This window comes from Elgaria multicarinata, chromosome 2 (genome assembly GCF_023053635.1).
Source record: "Elgaria multicarinata webbii isolate HBS135686 ecotype San Diego chromosome 2, rElgMul1.1.pri, whole genome shotgun sequence".
Classification (NCBI taxonomy): domain Eukaryota; kingdom Metazoa; phylum Chordata; class Lepidosauria; order Squamata; family Anguidae; genus Elgaria; species Elgaria multicarinata.
In genome coordinates this window covers 86648344-86667430 of record NC_086172.1, presented here as the reverse complement: position 1 = coordinate 86667430, position 19087 = coordinate 86648344, and the positions used below count along the sequence as shown (strand labels likewise).

General features: G+C 45.1%; 1 protein-coding gene across 1 annotated transcript in view; it reads right to left on the bottom strand.

Annotated features, from left to right (window-relative positions):
- Nucleotides 1-19087, bottom strand: part of CRACR2B (calcium release activated channel regulator 2B) — a 64552-nt gene that overhangs the window by 28373 nt on the left and 17092 nt on the right. Inside the window, exons 2-7 of the mRNA XM_063117102.1 lie at nt 13032-13277; nt 10484-10595; nt 7250-7409; nt 5422-5568; nt 2637-2727; nt 2364-2456 (exon numbers count right to left, since the gene is read on the bottom strand). Of these exons, the coding sequence (XP_062973172.1) occupies nt 2364-2456; nt 2637-2727; nt 5422-5568; nt 7250-7409; nt 10484-10595; nt 13032-13235 (807 nt within the window). The 5' untranslated portion in view covers nt 13236-13277. The remainder of the gene's footprint in view (nt 1-2363; nt 2457-2636; nt 2728-5421; nt 5569-7249; nt 7410-10483; nt 10596-13031; nt 13278-19087) is intronic.

Genomic DNA, 19087 nt, shown 5'->3' with positions numbered 1-19087 from the left:
ATGACATGTGCAAACAGATCAGATGGCCTTTCCTTGTGGAAATGGCTCCACGTGGCTGGAGCTAAAACACGATTGGTGCTGGAATCATACCAGGTTTGTGGGCCTGGAGGTTAGAGGAAGGACACCGTGCAGTTTTTAAGTGGGATCGCAGGTTAAGCACAAAGGGAGCTCACCTGGGCCACACAGGTAAAGGTTAAATGGAGGGACCTGGACAGTGGCACTGAATCTTATGACAGGGACATTTCAAGTGGCACGTTGCGTCAAAGCTGTACAGATGAGTCTCAAGCATGACAACAAGGATGTTCTCAGCGCAAGCCAAGAATGAGGTAATGAAGAGAAATAATCATAGACAGCTCTGTGCCAAGGAAAAGGGGCTTCTCTGAAAAAAAAAAGTCCATGCTCCCCACTCTACAGGGCAACATTTCTATAACACAGGGTAACTGTTGTGTTTCCCAAAGCCTCCTGCCTTATTGGGAGACACTAAAGAGGTCTGCCATGTAATCCACAAAGCTTTATTCAGGCAATAAACATCTCTTCCCACCTGAAGAGAATCTAACCTCTAGGAACTTTCCTCTAGGCAAAACTATGTAAACTAAGTGAGACAATTGTCCTTTAAAAAAAAAAGGGGGGGAGCCTTTTCCCAGAACCCTTTAACTTCAAGGACGCTGGTTCTGAAGAAACCTTTGGTGAGAAGCTAGCAGGGCTGACCTTCTCTTGCCTTCCTTTAGCTCTGCCCATTTGAGTCTCTCAGAAAAATACTGATTTCTCACAGACTACATGTTGTTAACGTTTTCCATGATAAGGTGTGGCGAAAGTTCATTCCCTGCTGGTGAAGAGCCCATGAGAGTCACCTCCCCCACTCCCCATATAGGCTGGAACATTTCTGGCTCTCTCTCTTCTGCTTCAGAATCTGATTCCGATTGATCACCTGAAACTCCTTCCCCCAGCCTAAGGGGAACGCCCCTAGTCATGACACCAGGCAACCTACAGCCCTAGAGCTGCAGGCAGCCCTCAGCTTCATTTCAAAAGCCCTCTAAAAGAGATGAGTTCTGTCCTTCCCCTGGCAGTCCACAGGGTGGGTTACAGTGGCATAGTGAGCCAGGGCTCACAGGGGCACAGTGCCAGCACTCTTCTATTAGCATGGATGCTGGTGTCACCTGCCCTCTCCCCAGATTTCCCTGTTCCCCCTGAGCTTAGCTGTGATCCTCACAGTAGCTACGGGAAAATGCATTTTCCCAACAACAAGATCTTTTTTCCTGAAGTAATGCAAAGTATTGTTGGGGGTTTGGTTGGTTGGACTTCAATGAACAATTAAGACCCATTAGCTTTAGATAAGACCTGCTTCGGGTGGACATGAAAACTGCAAGAAGTGGTTTGTTATGTCTATGGATCAACACAGCTGCCTGCATTTTTGGATTCCCCTGGTGAGCATGGCTCTGGCGAGTGTTGTGATGAGCGCCTGCACTTTCAAATTTACCACTACCCTGCTGGTGGGGAAAGAGAGAGGAGGTGGTTCACTCACTGCTGTCATGTCCCCCAACTCTCAATGGATTACCCTGGAGGCAGAAATAAAAGTTTCTCCACCCTTGCCCTAACAAATCACGTGTAAAAGACTTGGGAGTTTGTCCCCTCCCATCCCTCTGGTGCTTGTCCTGGGGGTAAGAAACCAAACTAAACAGTGGGAAGGTTTTCTCTTCACTGTACGAAGAGGAGACAACTCACGCATGCCCACTCGTCACTTGAGGATCTCAACATCCTGTCATGATTTGTGTGAACGTAACAACGGGTCACAGGCCAAGCGCTGGGGCAGCCACAGCTTCCATATCCCCTGCCACACCTAATACAGCAGCACATGGATGCAACAGGGCAATGAAACAACAGGGGCGGTCATTACACAAAGGGAACTGCACTGCAGCGTGGTGCGTCGGGGCCTGATGGAACCAAAATGCCTGTGGTGGACCAAAAGTGGCAAAGAGCACGTTAAAAAAGAGGTGAAAATGACTATGACTATCAGGCTTGTTTTATTTCAAGGGAATCTTCCTTTGCCACCAGCTCTCGTTTACCTTGTAACTTGCACCTCCACTATTTGTGCCCCATTCCTGCTTTAGACCGGTGCAATAACTAGCGACTGGGGATGAGAATGTGCAGCAATGGGCACGGGTGGCCAGCTCAAGGGGACGCCGATGGGGCCGGGTGTGCCGACACACATCTGCATTAGTTGCACACACAAAGAGGACTCCTCTGTATGGGGACTCCCCGTGGCTGGATTCAGCAAAGAGCTTTCCAGTAAAGATAATTCCTCCTTCACTGAAGGGGAAATCCAGACGCAAGCGGGAGGGATGAGGATGTACCCCAAGAGTCACCTTTTTCTGACGGTAGAGCATCGCCTCGAATTCTTGCTCTTTGTTCCGCAGCTCTTTCTGGAGCAGGCTGCTCTTGTCATGCCTCGCTGACTCCTGGAAAAAGCAGATGAATGGGTTTGACTTCCCCCCCCCTCCAGTGCCCTGCAGAAAAACATGTCCCCAGCACTTTGTAAACAAGGTTGTTGGGAGTCATCAAAGACGTGGCTCATTGATTCAGCCATTGAGCTGCGTGTCCAGCTCAGGAGGCGTCCCAAGGGCGGAAGCGGCAGGTACCTGGCTGAGCAGCTGTTCCCTTTCTGCTTTAATTTGTTGCTCCATTTCTTCATAAAGGCACCTGATTTCTCGGTCATGGTCTCCCTCCCTCCTAAAAGCACAAAACAAGAGGAACGAGGTGTGGAAAATGTATATAGGGAAAGGCGAAGATAAAGTGGGAGGAGGAGAAGGAGAGAAAAAATCCACTACGCTCATAAAACGAAATACATGCATTCCAGCTAACCACAAGATATGGCAGAAGATATTGGCATTCTCTGACACCAGGGGGCGCCAGAGAGGCTTAAAACGTTGCTACAGAGAACCAACATTTTCTAAAATATAAAGGAAACTCTGAAAGCATGTTCAGTTCATAGTCCATATTGTTGCTTCAGTATCTTAGATGTGAACATATTAGAGAGGAAGAAACAGCAACATAAATAAGTAGGAGACTTTCCCCATTATTTTAAAGAGAAAAAGAAATACAGAGAATTTCCAGAAAGTAAAAGGTTCTGTGCACTATGTCTTATAGTAATTTCAGGCAATTGCCATTTGGCTTGGATTCAAGTTCGTGATTCTAAAATCTGATAAAAGGAAAACCATTTCCCATATAAATTCTTTTTGCCTATCTGCTTTCACTAATAGATAATCAGCCAGTTTTGGCACCAGTACTAAGCACCCACATCATTTTAATCCAGCTATTTTATTATTATTATTATTATTATTATTATTATTATTATTATTATTTATTTATTTATTTATATAGCACCATCAATGTACATGGTGCTGTACAGAGAGTACAACAGTAAATAGCAAGACCCTGCCGCATAGGCTTACATTCTAATAAAATCATAATAAAACAATAAGGAGGGGAAGAGAATGCAAACAGGCACAGGGTAGGGTAAACAGGCACTGGGTAGGGTAAAACTAACAGTATAAAGTCAGAACAAGAAAAGTTTATGAACTGTTGTAAACCGCCCAGAGAACTTCGGCTATTGGGCAGTATAGAAATGAAATAAATAAAAATAATTTTAAAAAGTTCTTTACTGCAACAGCCTTCTGATATCACCAGTATTTAGCATAAAGCATGTAATATACTGAAAGCATTCGGCCAGCCTGCCCCAACCTGGTGCCCTCCAGGTGAATTGGATTGCAACTCCCATCATTCCCAGCCAGCATGACCAACTGCCCTGCTGGCTGAGAATGATGGGAGTTCCAGTCCAGGCACCAGGTAGGGGAAGGGTGGGCCAGAAGTCGTAGAAAGATAAACATTGCCAACTATTCCTTGAATTTTCTCTCCTTCCAGTGAATTTTCATACCACAAAATATGAAATACCAATCCTTTTGCATATGCTTTCTCTGTGGTGGCACCTCAGTTGAGGAATACCCTCCCCCTGGAGGCCTGATTGGCACTGACACCGGCTTCATTTCAGTGCCAAGTTAAAACATGGCTCTTTATCAAAGCCTTTAAGGGCTAAATTCTCCATGATGACACATAGGGCATGTCTACACCTTGCCTTTTCCCCGGGATTGTCCCTGGATCATCCCTGTGCATCCACATAATGCACAGGGGATCCTGGGAGCAGGCAGGGACAATCTCTCCATTTCCCCGGGATTTCTGGGACCACTTTTCCCCCAGGTTTTCCTGCGATCCCTGTGTGGGCACCCTTCCCAGCTTCTTCCCTCCTCCCTGTGAGTAGTGGGGGTCAGCAAAGGGAAGGAGACGGGCTGGGGGAGTCCAGGGATATCAGGGGGGAGTACAGGGATATCAGGGGGGAGCGGTGGGGTTTCTTTCTTTTTTTTACTTACTTTTTTGCAGGAGCACTCCTGTCTTTTTTTTAAAAAAAAAATGGCGGCCACGATGGCGCAACATCTCTCTTCCCTTCCGGGATGTTGTGCTTCCGCTTAGAAGGCCAGGGACAATCCCAGAAGCAGATAAGTCCAGGATCGTCCCCCCTCCCTCCCCTCTACATCCTATGGTGTAGACATGCCCATAGTTTTAACTGTTCTTAATGCTTAAAAAAAAATTCTACTGGTTTTAATTTGTTAGCAATTCAGTACTATTTTACCTGTATAAATTTATGTTTACATTGTTCTGATTTTATCTACATGCCGCACTGCGATCCTAGTGATACAGGGCAGGATACAAATGTAACAACAACAACATGATGCCAGGAGGAATGCCAAAAGCTGCTGACACTCCATGAACACTGCAGAATGCCTACACTGAACCAGCTGCACTGGTTACCTGTGTGTTTCCAAGTCCTATTTGAAGTGCTGGTTTTCACCTTTACAGCCTTAAATGGTTGGAGGCCAAATTACTTGAAGGAGCACCTTCACCCTTATCAGCCTCCCCACACTTATCAGGCTCTTCTCACTTGCACCCCTATGGGGGCAGTTTGGTGGCCAACCACATGAGAGAGGGTCTTTCCCGCAGTGGCCCCACACCTCTGGAACATGTTGTCATCGGGGTTCCGCTACACTCCATCACTGGAGTCTTTTAAGAAGGCCTTGAAAACATATTATTTTACTCTGGCCTTTTCCTGATATGATTGCTGTTGTTGCTGTTTTCATTGCTGTTTTTGTTGTTGGTTTTCATTGCTGTTTTTATTGTGTTCTTACTGTTTTTAGTACATTTTGATCATTCTTCATATCGTATCAGTTTTATGTGTTTTATTATCGAATGCTGCCTTTGGAGGGCTCCTGCCCTGAAAGGCGGCCAAGAAATGTTTTAAAAGAATGAAAATAAATAAAGTATCTCATGTCAGTGAAGTGGGGCTGTGCTCCATCCAGCCTAGAAAGAGCTTACCGTTTCAACGCTAGCTCCATGGATTCCTTCTCATGGTGTACATCCCTGACGTACGAGGAAATGCGGAAGAGGAACTCTTCAAAACTGGCCAGGAGTTCTGGCCGTTCTTTCCGCAGTCGAACCCAGAGCTCCTGAACCTCACTCTGCCTGGAGCAAAGACAAAACAGTTTCATTATATGGGTCCTGCTGAACAGGTACTAAAGTAGCCACTCCCACGCTGGTGTCCTCCAGGTGTGTTGGACGACACCCATTATCCCTGAACTTTGGCCATGCTGACTGGGGCTGATGGGAGTTTGTAGTCCAACACACCTAGAGGGCTCCTGGGTTGGGGGAGGGCTACTCTCTATTTTAAAGTGTTTTTCAACTGTTAATTTGTCAGAATTAATTTGTAAGAATTCTCCTAAGGTACTTAAAGGAAGATTAGCATTAACAATCTGAAGGCACCACGCAGCTCTTCCGTGTTTTCTTCCTTCATGGATATTCCATGGTGAGTAAAAAGATGGTGGAAAAACACAGGAGGGCTACAAATGGAAGAGGGCATCACCTGGATGCTCTGTACAATTCCAAGAATGAGAAAGGGTGACGATAGGTTGATAAAAGCAGTGTAGGCTGGTGGCTCCGATTTCGGTGGGGCTGTGAATCCATTCTTGTTTCAGTTAGAACCAGCCAGAACTATAAAGGAGCTGTCCAAGGTGCTGAACCCTAGCCTCCAACTAGGTTCAGCACCTTGGATGGCTCCTTTAGAGTTCTGGCTGGTCCTGACTGAAACTCAGAATGGATTCACAGCCCCACCGAAATAGGAGACACCAGCCTCCACTGGATAAAACTTCCATCTGCAAGCATCCTTAGTCACGTCTACCTGTGATGGGGAAGCCCAGGTAACAAGAGACAAGCTGGCCCATCCAAGGGTCTGAAGTAAGCTATTTGAAGGAAGAAAGGAAAGGAACCTCTCGTGCAAGCACTTGAGTCATTGCTGACTCCTAGAGGGACGCCTGCTTTCGCTGACGTTTTCTTGGCAGACTTTGTAGCAGGGTGGTTTGCCATTGCCTTCCCCAGTCGTGGCTACCTTTCCCCCAGCTAGCTGGGTACTCATTTTACCGACCTCAGAAGGATGGAAGGCTGAGTCGACCTGAGCCAGCTGCCTGAGAACCAGCTTCCGCTGGGATCGAACTCAGGCCGTGGGGAGAGTTTCGGCTGCAGTAACTGCCACTTACCACTCTGCGCCACACGAGGCTCATTATTTTTATTTGAAGGAAGCTATCTTAAAAGTTGAGGTTCTTCTGCACAGGCATACTGGTGGAGACTTCTCCCCACCTTACATACATACATACACACACACAATGTGGACCGAGCCTTCTTGTGTTACCAGGCAAATCCTCCCCCTTCCACCATTCTCTCCTCACCAGCACTGCCAATTCAGCACACAGAGTCACTTTCTCAGCACCTTTTGGCCAACTTAAACCGAGAAACTGTTTGGAGATGAAGTATGTTGTTGCTACCTTTTGTACCCAATTTTAGCCTTCCCCAAGCTACTGGCCTCCAGATGTGTTGGAGTTTTACCCCCCACCCCCACCATCCCCCAGCAACACATCTGGAGGGCATCAGGTTGGTGAAGGCTGAAACAGCGTACAAAGGGTGGCCAACAACCTTCCAGCTAGCAGAACTGATCAAGAAAATCTAACTCACAAATCAGAACAGAGAGAGTGCATGTTACAAAAGGTCCAAGCCACACTTTTGAAAATGAAGTCCCGAAAGATGGCAGCCACGATCACAATTGTATCTACAGGAGTGCAGCTGGAGGGCATCAGGTTGGAGAAGGCCAACTTACTCTTCAAACACCTGCGATGCCTCAAGCTGCTCCAGCATGGAGCAAAACCGCTTCTCTTCCTCATCTGCCTGGTCCAAGTCATCTGACCAGCCAGACTCAAAGGTCTCCTCATGCCGGCTGCTTCCATAGCTCTGGTACTGCTCAATTCCTATGAATTTCCCTGCAAGGGTGAAAGGATGTGGGATCAGCTTATAGCCCAGGGAGAGGGACCAAATGAATGGGGATTTCTTGCCCTGCTCCAGGCTTGTTCTGCGACTTTGACCCATTTCTCAAAAGAGAGAGGTCAGAGCTCAAGCTTGCTGGGAAGCCAGATGTGCCACAGGACATGGAAGTAAAGCCTTCTCAAACCCAGATGTGAGCTTGTCAGTTCTCAAATTATTGGGGGGGGGGAGATAGGAGGCTATTAATAGAACAGCCATCTCCTTAATGAAACCACCATCTCCTCCTCCTCCTAATTTTAGCCAAATCATGCCCCCCGTTGCCTTCTACAAATATGAGCAGGGGGCATCATAAAAAGCAAGGGGATCAGGCCCCTTGCAGTTCAAGCACTGAGTGGTGGCTGTTCTGTGATGAGGAAAGTGTGCTCTCCATATGCTCAGAGGCACTCTTCTCTATCTGCTGTCACTTTTGTTACTTCAAATGCCCGAGGATTAAGCGATGACATTAAAACAGATCCTAGGATTGAGTCCTGGATCTTAGACAAGTCATTCAGACTTGAAACATATGAAAGCTGCTAGGGAGAGTCTGAATGACCAGGTTCAGATGATCAGTGGAGTGGTACACCCACCCTGTGTGTACCACTCACACGTGCACCATTTCCCTAATTACCCGTGCTGTGGTGCAGGTTGCCATGTTGTCTGAACCCAGTAAGGTTGTGGTGGGGGTAGTTCCAAACCACCCGTAACCCCTACAACAAGCTGTGGGTTGCTGGGTGGTTTGAAAGCCATCTTTGCTGCACATCTTGCTGCGTTCGGACAACATGGCAACTGGCACCACAGCCTGGGCGCACAAGCAACACATGCAGGCCAGGGAAAAGACACCACCGTGGCTCCTTTTCCCCACTGATCATCCAAACCCAGCTAATGTCTCCCCCAATCCAACTTGTCGGCATCTCTCATATGGGCCAAAGGACAGAGCACACACCGGATGCACCCCTACTGCCTCCACCATGCCCCTCCGGTATCCCAGGTGAGGGGAAAAACACCACTGAACAGGTGATAGATGAGAGACAGGTTCTGGTGCTATTGCAAAGTATAAAATCTTTAATGGTTCTTTTTGTATCAAAGGCTCGACGTTTTGGATTTATACAAAGTCCTTCCTCAGGAGCTGACGCTAGGCTCAGGCTGCTGTAAAACAACCTGTTCTTGTATATTAGCAAATCTTAGGCTTTTCTTTCTCCTAGGCATTCTGTGAACGAACTGTGTTGTGCTGAAGAGTTCTTTCTCGTAACTCTTCAGCACAAGAGAAAAACTTAACATTTTCTAATATACCAGAACAGGCTGTTTTACAGCAGCCTGTGTTTAGCGTCAGCAACTGAGGAAGGATTTTGTATAAATCCGAAACGCTGAGCCTTTGATATGAAAAGAACCATTAAAGATTTTATACTTTCCAATAGCACCAGAGCCTGTCTCTTGTCTATCACCCCTCCAGTATCCCAACCAGTGTAACCTGCCTAGCTGGCTTCCTCACTTATGACTGACTGGTCATGTGAAGGATACATGGAGCAAACACATGACTTCTTCCATTTTGGGTTTGATCAGATCATCTTTCTTGTGGGGGAGTCACCTTAAGAGTTAACAACTCCAGGTTTAGGACAGTAGCAAGTGGAGCTATACGTCATCGTTCCTGGCTCCCAGTCACACTGGCCTGGGCCAAATCCTGGATTGTCTGTCTAGCCTTCGAACATAAAGACATTTACAGTTTGTTCAAAACACACCACTACCGTGTTCCTGTTGAAATAAGAGCCTCTCATTACCTCTTTGCCCAACTCTCCACATATGACAGCTTTGATCAATACTCTTCACGTCAGATTCGTGGAACTGTTGACTTTAGCTGTTTTCTTAAGGAAAGGAACTTGGCTTCCTCTAATCAGTACAAGGCCAGAGAAATGCCGGCAGAGCTGCTGCTCCCCTCCTCATGGCACACACTTGGCAGAGCAGCGTGGGCTGGTGTTTGCTGCCTTTGCATCTCTCCGCTCATCTGCGTGGGAGCGGCAATACTTGACTGGAAGCTCGGGGAAAAGCCTCCTTGGTAGAGCGATAGCGGGGCCCAAGGAAACCCCACCCCAACCTGAGTGGCTGGCAGGGCCTGCGCATTCCACAGCCGTCCTCTGCGAGCATAAAATTTGGTGTGGTGGACAGGAATTTACCACTCAAAGGACTGTGCTTGCAGAGAGAGGCTCAAAAAGACATGGGGCAAAGACAAGCACAGAAGGTGCACAGCATTTATAAACAGGCTGGGCTTTAAAATGAGCAAATACCTCAAATGTTTGCCAAGGATGTTTTTAATTTTACTGTAGGTTTAATTCTATTTTAACTTTTGTAATTTATATTTATATGTTTTAATTCTACATGTTTTAATCTTGTAAACCACCTTGAGTCCCAGTACTGGGAGAAAGGCGGGATATGAATAAATACAATCATCATCATGATAATATTTCACTGGTTGGAATCTGCTGTCTGAACCCCCCATCCCTACCTTGTTGCCACAGAGAATGGTACGTTCCTGAACTCTCCACACATCCCTGCCTAATGCAGATTGGAAGTAGTCTGAGGGCAGGAACATTTATGTTTGGCGCCAGGTGAAGAACTTTTTAATTTACCAGGCTTCTTAGTTGTTATCGTTGCCACTGTTTCATCTCTACTTACTGACCTCCAAACAAATTTACTTCTATTTATTTATTTATTTATTTATTTATTTCTCTATCATATTTCCATACAGCCCAATAGTCAAAGTTTTCTGGGCAATTCGCAAAAATGAAAACTACAAAATATACATGTTAAAAGTTTAAAAGAGAATAAAATCAAAGTAAAAACCAGAGTAAAAGCCAGCAGCAGTATAAAGATAAAAAAAAAACACAATAAAAGCAAAATGAAAACGTAGTACTAAGGAGCTGGGGAAAATAAAAAGATCTTCACCTGGCACCAAAAATACAACGTAGGCACCAGGTGAGCCTCTCTGGGCATTCCACAACCAGGGTGCCACTACTGAAAAGGCCTCCTCCTCCTCTCTTACCTAGTCCCATACTAAATTCAACTGGGGTGAGATAGCCATTATTGTCTTGTTCTAGGCTGTCAAAAACAGCTTCCAGCTGTTCTGTAGTAAGGGGTAGCTCACTTTGTAGCCGCTGTGGAGAAAACAAAAATAAAAGATCAAACCCAGGATTTCGACCCATAATTAATAGAAAAGATTAGAAAAACCTTCCTTCCATCCTATTTTCCCAGTTGCCTCCACTGTTATTAAGGTTGTCAAGTGGCTAGGTACAAACTGTGCTGGTTGCCAAAAAAATTTTTTACTTCAGGAAATTTACCACACAGTACATAAAAGAAAGAAATCCTTGTCAGGCCAGAGGTGAGACTCGCCACCATTCATCTGAGGGACAACTAAGGAGATGGCCATGTTTTGCGGCCAAATTTCCAATGGAAAATACCCTCACAACAGAGCCCCAACCTTCACATTCAGAAAAAGCACATGCATGGTATAGCCCCTCCTGGGAGTCTTCTGCTTCAAAATGCAAGTTTAGGTTGCATGTAGAAAACCAGCACCTCAGGGTGAAGCATATGCCAGAATTTCTCTTTGTGGCATTCTAACTTACAAATTGAAATGGAACTTTGGATAGGCTTGGCAGGGCGAGGTGGAGAGGATTTGCTGGATGAGCACATTGGCCCAGAGGTGACTGCAACCTTTTTTTTTAACCTCGCCAAATTTGTCAATGGCCAGGGGATTTTGTAGAAATCAGAGTCACACAAAAATAAAATCTGTGCAGGTCTCTGCCAGAAGTCAACAATAAGTAAAGCAGTGATACCAAACAGTTTTTAGGCAAGGCCTTAGGCAAAAGGTTGGTACAAGACAATCTATTTGTGTCCATTAGGACATAGATTCCAACTGGTTTTGTTAACAGAATCCCACGCAAAATCTGGCTTTGCGTAATTTATTACACAATGACTCGCTACTTAAGCCAGCTTTTGTTTAACAAACATGGCCTGCTCCTATAATTAGCATTTGTCAGTCAGAATTGAAGCGACCTTAATGGTACATAACTCATGGGAAATTTGGCAGAAGCCAATTTGCAAATGACAAACCTTGCGATCTGGGCGCTCCCTAGTGCAAGTTTTGTCTGCTTTTGTCAGAACTCACGTGGCCTCTTTTCAAGTGGTATTTCTTCTGAGCCTTTAACAGGGGCCTCACATGCAGAAATCATGCATTTGAATACACAGAAATCCAGCTTTTCCCAGCAGCATTCGTCTGCTTCATTTCTGCATGTCAGGTAGAAAAGGCACAGTAGGACGACCACCCCAACCACACGTCTTGCTAAAGCTATGACATCAACACATCACAATGTCTACAAGCTCCTTCGGCTTTCTTGCCCTTTGTGTGAACTCCTTAGCAAGTGGTGTTACAGGTGCATGTGCAAATTAGCCACCTACACTATCTGCACCCATCTATAAAGAACCGGTTTCCCAAGCCTTGATGCCACAACTTGGGGGAAAAAACTTATTTTGTTTGCAGGCTGCAACATTCTGGTCACTAATGGCAGAAGAACAGTGCTACTTGCTTTTAAATATTTGTGGAACGCTTTTATGTAACTGGGATGGATCGTTGTAAGAATGTTTATAAATCTGGCATTCTCTGTTGCTTTCCCCTGTTCCACAAACTCTTTTCCAGAACGATGACTCAGGGAGGTAGCCTGGGGTTTTCCAGATGTCGCTGGACTCCCAACTCCCAACCACCCCAATTCCCATAATCAAAGATCATGGGAATTGTAGTCCAACAACATCTGGGTGGCCGCAGGTCCTCTTCTCTCTCCCTCCCCCTAATCCTTTAAACTTATTTAAAAGCCCACCTTTTCTATGAAGCTGTCCATGACTTGCCTCCAGATGTTTTAGCAAGTGACGGCTCATGGTTTGTGTGGAGAAGCAGGTAGTGGCAAGCTCAATTTACTCTTAAACGCCACCAATTGGAATGGAGGAGGAGAAAGAGCACTTTCTCACCACCACCACCACCTCATTGCTCCAATCAGGGCCTTAAAGCCCTGATTGGAGCAGTGGGGAGCTAGAAAGCCTACTTTCCAGGGCCTTCATTAGCATGGCGGGGGGGGGGGAATTCCCTGGAAAGCACGTTTTCCCATCCCCCCTCTGCTTTAATGGGGGGGGGCTTTAAGGTAATATAGCAGTACTAATTGATTGCTTTTAGCCAGGTCTTTAGAGTGATGTGGCCAGTTTTAGAAGACCATATTGGAATCCCTGATCTACTCATATGTAGATTTGTATGTATCCCAGGGCATGGTTCTCTAGATGCAGTAGATAATTGACTCAACCCTCTAAGCCATCATTTTGTGTTTGGCCTTGGTTGGTAGACTTCAGCAATCTGTTCAAAATCAAAACAGATCCTGCTAGCCTAACGTCTGCCCCCACTCCCCCACTTGTTAGTCTTTATGGTGCCAGAAGGCTCTTTGTTTCTTTTGAAATGTACCTATGGTAGAACACAGCTTATGGATGGTAGCTGAGGAGAACAAGAGCTTTCCATTTGAAGGGAAGGAGGCAGAGGCAGTTCTCCTACTTACTTGCATGTCAAGCTTGGTTATAAAGCCCTTCTCCTCCTTGTCACAGAGCTGGAAGAGCTCCCTGGCCTTTTCCAACATCTCCACCCGCATGTTTTCTACATCGTTCAAGCAGAGAGGAGGAGAAGAGACACCAGAGGCTGTCCCATCCTCTTCCTTGTCCTCCTGAAGGGACATTTCAGACAGGACTTGCCCGGATCTTTCCATTGCTTCACAGCTCTGTCTTCAGTGGTGCTGGAGTGCATCTAACTGCCAAGATAAAAAAATGAAAATAAAAAATAAAATTAAAAATAGCTGTCAACTAACATGCTCACTTAGTCATGAAATGAAGTCCTTGGAACATGCCTTTTCTATTACTGAAGGATAATAAAGGGAAGGGCGAGGGGGGGGGAACTTACAGTAAAAATGGGATAAACATGCAATTTCCAACTTTCATCTCAAAAGCAAGGCACACTGTCTTTGACCACTTGGGGCAGAGGCCGACCCTCACCTCCCTCTATGCTTGCCCTATATTGTTCTGAAATCAAGTTCTCCACTGCCGGTTGCCAAGGGGAAAGGAACAGTCATCAAGATGAAATCACTACAGAATCAAGAAGGTGGGATAGGGAAGAGCCAAGCCAGTGCATAAACACACACAGTGGACACACACAGTATTAGTCGGCTTTTGTGGGCACACAGTGGACACACACAGTATGAATCGGCACTGGTGGTTGGACTCAGGCAAACTTGAGCTCCATTTCCAAAGCTGTCACTGACTTCTGATTGGACTTATTATTATTATTATTATAATTTATTTATTTATATAGCACCATCAATGTACATGGTGCTGTACATAGTAAAAGAATAAAACAGCAAAACCCTGCCACATAGGCTTACAATCTAATAAAACCATAAGAAAACAATAAGAAAGGGAAGAGAACGCACCAAACAGGCACAGCGGACAACTTTGTTTTCACCTTTTGTCCTAACTCTGACACATTGTCTTTTTAATCAGTCACAGGAAATTAGGGGGCTTGTAGAAGCCCTGACATCCACCCCACACCTGATTCTCAACTCTACCTCATCACAGTATAGCTCTAAACTCCCCAGTGGAGATACTCTTTAAATTTTCATCGCAATCCAATGCATGCCTACTCCGAAGTAAGTCCCACTGGGTTCAGCAGGACTTACTCCCAGGTAAATATGTTTAAGATAATTGAGCAGAGCATCCTAATCAAAATTAACTTCAGCTGGTTCAAACTTTACCTTTTGGGGGGTTTCATTCTCCCCCGGGGCAAGGAACAAGAGAGAAAAAGAGAAAGGAAAGAGTGGTACCATGAGCGATATATGACACTATCACTTTCTTTCACGTTTTCCACATTCCACATAAGGGAAGCCACTTAGTATTTATTTTCACAAAGCACTTAGAGCACAAAGCACATCAAGGCTGCAATCCTATATAGAATTACCGGGATCTAAGCCGGTAAAACTAATACTAGATTTTCCAGAATGAAGTATTCCATTAGATCGGGGGTAGGGGGTGTTCCAGAAGACACTACCTTCCATGTGTAACCTTCCTGTGTTTTTCCACCACTTCTTTCATCCTTTTTCTAACCACAGAAAATCCACTAAGGAGAGAAAGTGCAAAAATGCCCATTGCCTTTTGATAAAGGATCCCCAAACCTAACTCTAAGCATAACCCTAAGCAAGGAATTGAAATTATGGAGGAAGAACACATCCAAGTATAAGTGCTTGGAAAGCTGGTAACGGGGTGTTTAGTGCCTCATCATTCCCCCACTATTCCCTTTGGAAGAGCAGGGAGATGTTTTGTACTAGGTACTACTCCTTCTACTTATCAGCACAACGATTAATCAATCTGCTTTTCTGGCCACAACATCCATCCACCATGAGTCACGAGAGGTTGGAGGTGGTGTAGCGTGGGGTGGGGTGAATCAAAAGCACAGGCCACGGAGGCAAAATAATGTCAAATCCATATTTGAAAGCCAATTTCCAAAGGGGCACTTTAATCTTTTTCCTGGCCTTTGCCTGTGTGGGTGGAAGGAGCAAGGCCGAAAATACAGCTTGAAAGAACCTATTCATAGCCTTCCAAGTAGATGGATTTCAAAAGGTTGTCAATAGTTGGTTGAAATTAAAAGCAGAACAGTTAGGGTTTCAAACACATACAAGCTGTGCTCACTGCTATATCAGCCTCACCCTTTCAGGGGATTATAAGGCTTCTGGAAAGATTAACCTTTTTAACACAATTTCAATAACAAAACACAGGCACCAGGTGCCCAGGTGAGGCCGGCTTATCCACTGCCTCCTTCCCACCTCAGAGGATTAAGCCCTTCCCCCTCATGGGATGTCTGATCACAAATGTAACCCTGCCTTGAACATTCAGGCAAATCAGGTAACACCTGGCTTACCCTCTGGCTAACAACAATGGTTGGATAATGCCCCTTTCCCAGCCTGTGCTCATGGATAGGAAAATGAGACACTCCTTATACTGAGTCAGCCCACTGGTCCATATAGCTCAGTATTGTTTACATCTGGGTTAGGGTTTTAGACTACAACTCCCAGAATGCCTGATCACTGGCTGTGCTGTCTGGGGCTTATGGCAGTTGTAGGAGTCTATTCCCTGGGAGATGGTAGGGACTGAACTTGGGACCTTTTGCATGCAAAGCATTGATTCTATCACTGAGTTATGAGCCCTCTAGGTCAATGTGTCTGTGTGTGTCCCCCCAAACTGGGTGTCCTCCAGATGTGGTCCTGCTGGCTAGGGATGATGGGAGCTGTAGCCCAACACATCTGGGAAGTGCTAGCTTGGTGAAGGATAGTATATACCATATAGGGTCTGTTCAGACAACACACTAAGCCATGGTTAGGTTGCGAATCCTTTTGCAGCAAATGGTAAGTCAGTGTGTTTAAATCGTGGTTATGTAGCCACCATGGTTAGGAATGGTTCACATGACAAACTAACCCATAATGTTTAGCTCAAAATGCTTAACCACTGTGGCTTAGCATATCGTCTGAACAGGGGCATACAGAGATTGTTTTCCTGGTTGTATCCAAAGAAAGCATGGAGTTTAACTTTGGCATTCAAGTCAGAAACTGGAGCACTCCCAAGTTTCTGGAGGATTTCTTTTAACCGACACTCCCCACCCCCTAAGAATAGTTTTAGTTCTTTAAAACATATATATATATATTATCCTTCATCTCACCCCAGCTTCACACACACACAAAACACGCTTTTCACTTGCTCTCCTATAGGGAAGTGAGAGAGAATCAAGATGGTTGCTCAGTTTGGTCACTGTGCTGTTAGAAGGGTGGGCAAATTGTGGCCCTCCAGATGTTTTGGCTTATAACCCCCATGATTCTTCACCACTAGCTAAGCTGGCCAAAACATCTGGAAAACCACAAGTTGCCCACTGCTATATCAGAATATGACTTGAAATCTTTTTCAAGGTCACTGAAATATCTCCATTTCTTCCTGGCTGTTTGTCTCATCAAAACAAATAGGTTAGCCATCTGTAACCTAGTGCTTCCCAGATGTGTAGGACTAGAAAATAACATAGAAACACATAAGAACATAAGAGAAACATGTTGGATCAGACCAAGGATTCATCTAGTCCAGCCCTCTGTTCACACAGTGGCCAACCAGCTTAAGGAGCTAAAACAGCTTGGAATATACAGCCGCACTCAATGATGTAGTGGAGGAGGAAGGCAGGGAAGTGCAGGTCCAGGACCTTTTTTCAGGACAAGATGTCATTGGCTAGACTTCCAAGGTAAGTGATGGGCTCTCTGTCTTTGTTCTGGCAAGTGAATGAAGTGCTAATGAGGCTTTCATGTTTTATTGTTGTTTGCAACAGTTTAGCATAGAGACAGTCAGAGAACAAGGAAAGTAATCAAGCATGGGCTGAATACTTCTTTCCTTTTCTATGATGGAATACCTACTTCACAGCAGCAGATCTTTTCAAGACACCTGCATTTCTAATTAAAAGCTAAAGTTAGCAATTCAGCTGGCTCAAAATATTTTGTTAAAGCTCAATTTGTTTTACAAGTTGAGCCAATGCAGTCAAAATTTACCACGACACTACTGTCCATATTTGATTCCCACCAAACGACTTGGATCCTAACTTTTGTCTTTGCTCATGGAGTCAGAAGTTCAGATCCAAGCCAATATCTGGAAGAGTGTCCCCATGCTAAGCAACTAAACAAGCATCCGGAGATTAATTCATACTAGCAACTACGTGAAGAGGCAAACGATCTGCAGGCATAACATTCTGGAGCACGGAGGATCTCACAGAAAACATACAATTTAGTGGAAGAGCTGCAGCTCATTTGAATCCCTGATATGCAGAAAGATTAGCCATGATAGCACAAACGAAGAGGAGGAGCATATTTATTGAACACACATCCTGCCTTTCTTCCGTATAGTGGTATTGTTGTCAAATTACCACCCCAAATGGGGAAATCCTTGAATCAACACACGCAGAAGGGAGGCTTATGGGCTTCTCTAAGAAGTTATGAAATATGAAACTTCCTTATTTCTGAAGCATGACCTCATATGTTTCTCTTTTCCTAATTACCTGATGTATGATTTGTTTTAGCATTGTTTTTATTATGCTTGTTGTAACCATTGGTTGAAACAATAAAGCTTTATTATTACAAACCTGAGAGCAATTCCAAGTGTGCTGGGTCACACAGAGTGGTTCCTGAAATTGTCACATGCTTAGGGAGCCACACCTAATCACTGCTGCACCGCCAAGGTACTGGTACAGCAACATGTATTTGTCCCATAGGTGTGCACATTTTTGGTGTCCTCCCCACAAAAAACAATGTACTCTCAGCTCTGATAACTTGTTTGCATATACATAACCAAGCTATACATGTGTTCCCTGCTCCTCGACTTTAAGCTCCAACCGACGAGCGTTTTACTGCACGCTCGTTGCTGGGCACTCACGGATTACTCACATGACGTCGTCTGCCTCTCTCGCGTCTTCCACCCCTTCTGGCCTTTGTTACACCACAAAAAAACCCAGAGAAAGTCCGGTTGCTGCTCTCTCCTACAGGACTGAATGGGGCTAATTATGTCCTGTTTTCAGGAAGCGACATCGGAACAGCAACGAGAGCTGCACGTTTGACCTAAATGTGATGGGGCTTTCAAACTCTTATGGTTCACCCATCTGGCATAAGATGTAAACATCTTTCTCCACCCAAGTAGGCAGTTTTGTCAACCTCTCTGCTATCAGCAGGAGCAGGTATTTTCAAATGCCTCTACTCCTAGAATCACGACAGCTCCAATCCTCGACCCGCTCTCCCACTGAACTCCCTTGGCCTTTCTTCTACATAAACATGGATAGGATTACACTGTAAATCTCAGCTTTCCTAAAGGCTGAACAAATGGCTTGTATTGTTCATGTTGATGGAATTAAATGGCCTGGTACAGTGGTAAGATCATAGGAACAAGGGAGCACGTAGAAAACTGTACCAGCTTTGACTATTACTTAATTATTTTACGTTTGGCAAGGACAATTTTGCACATTTTCCTGCAACAGTGTTGATAAGTAACTACAACAATCCCCTTTCACAGTGTCCTGGAATTGCTCGTTGGCATGTGCTTGTTTTCCAGGGCTTTGCACTAAGTCAGAAATGGAGGAAATCAAAAAGTACTCAGTCCGTTGGAAATGTCAAAATAGGATGCTGTTTGCTTTACAAAGTAGCTGGTCCAGGGCTGCAAGCCAAGACAAAGTTGCCCTTGGCCCATCTAGGCAACTATAAAGGAGAACAAAGCTTTTTCAGAGCCACGAAGTGGCTTTTTCAGAGCCACTGAGCCCCCCAATAGGATTTCTGAGGTGTATATGGTGTCATTTAAGGCCTTTTACTTCCCCAACTGGTCACTGATGGGTCTCTAAAGCAGCCCACAAAGATAATATTGACTTAGCAAGAACAAACTTCGACACACAAATACGGGGAGGAATTTGCACTCGGAAAGGAGTGCCTGGGGATTTTGCTTCCTCTTTCATTCATTGTTGCTCCAATATTTTAACTGGAATTTGAGTGGATTTAAAAAATAAAAT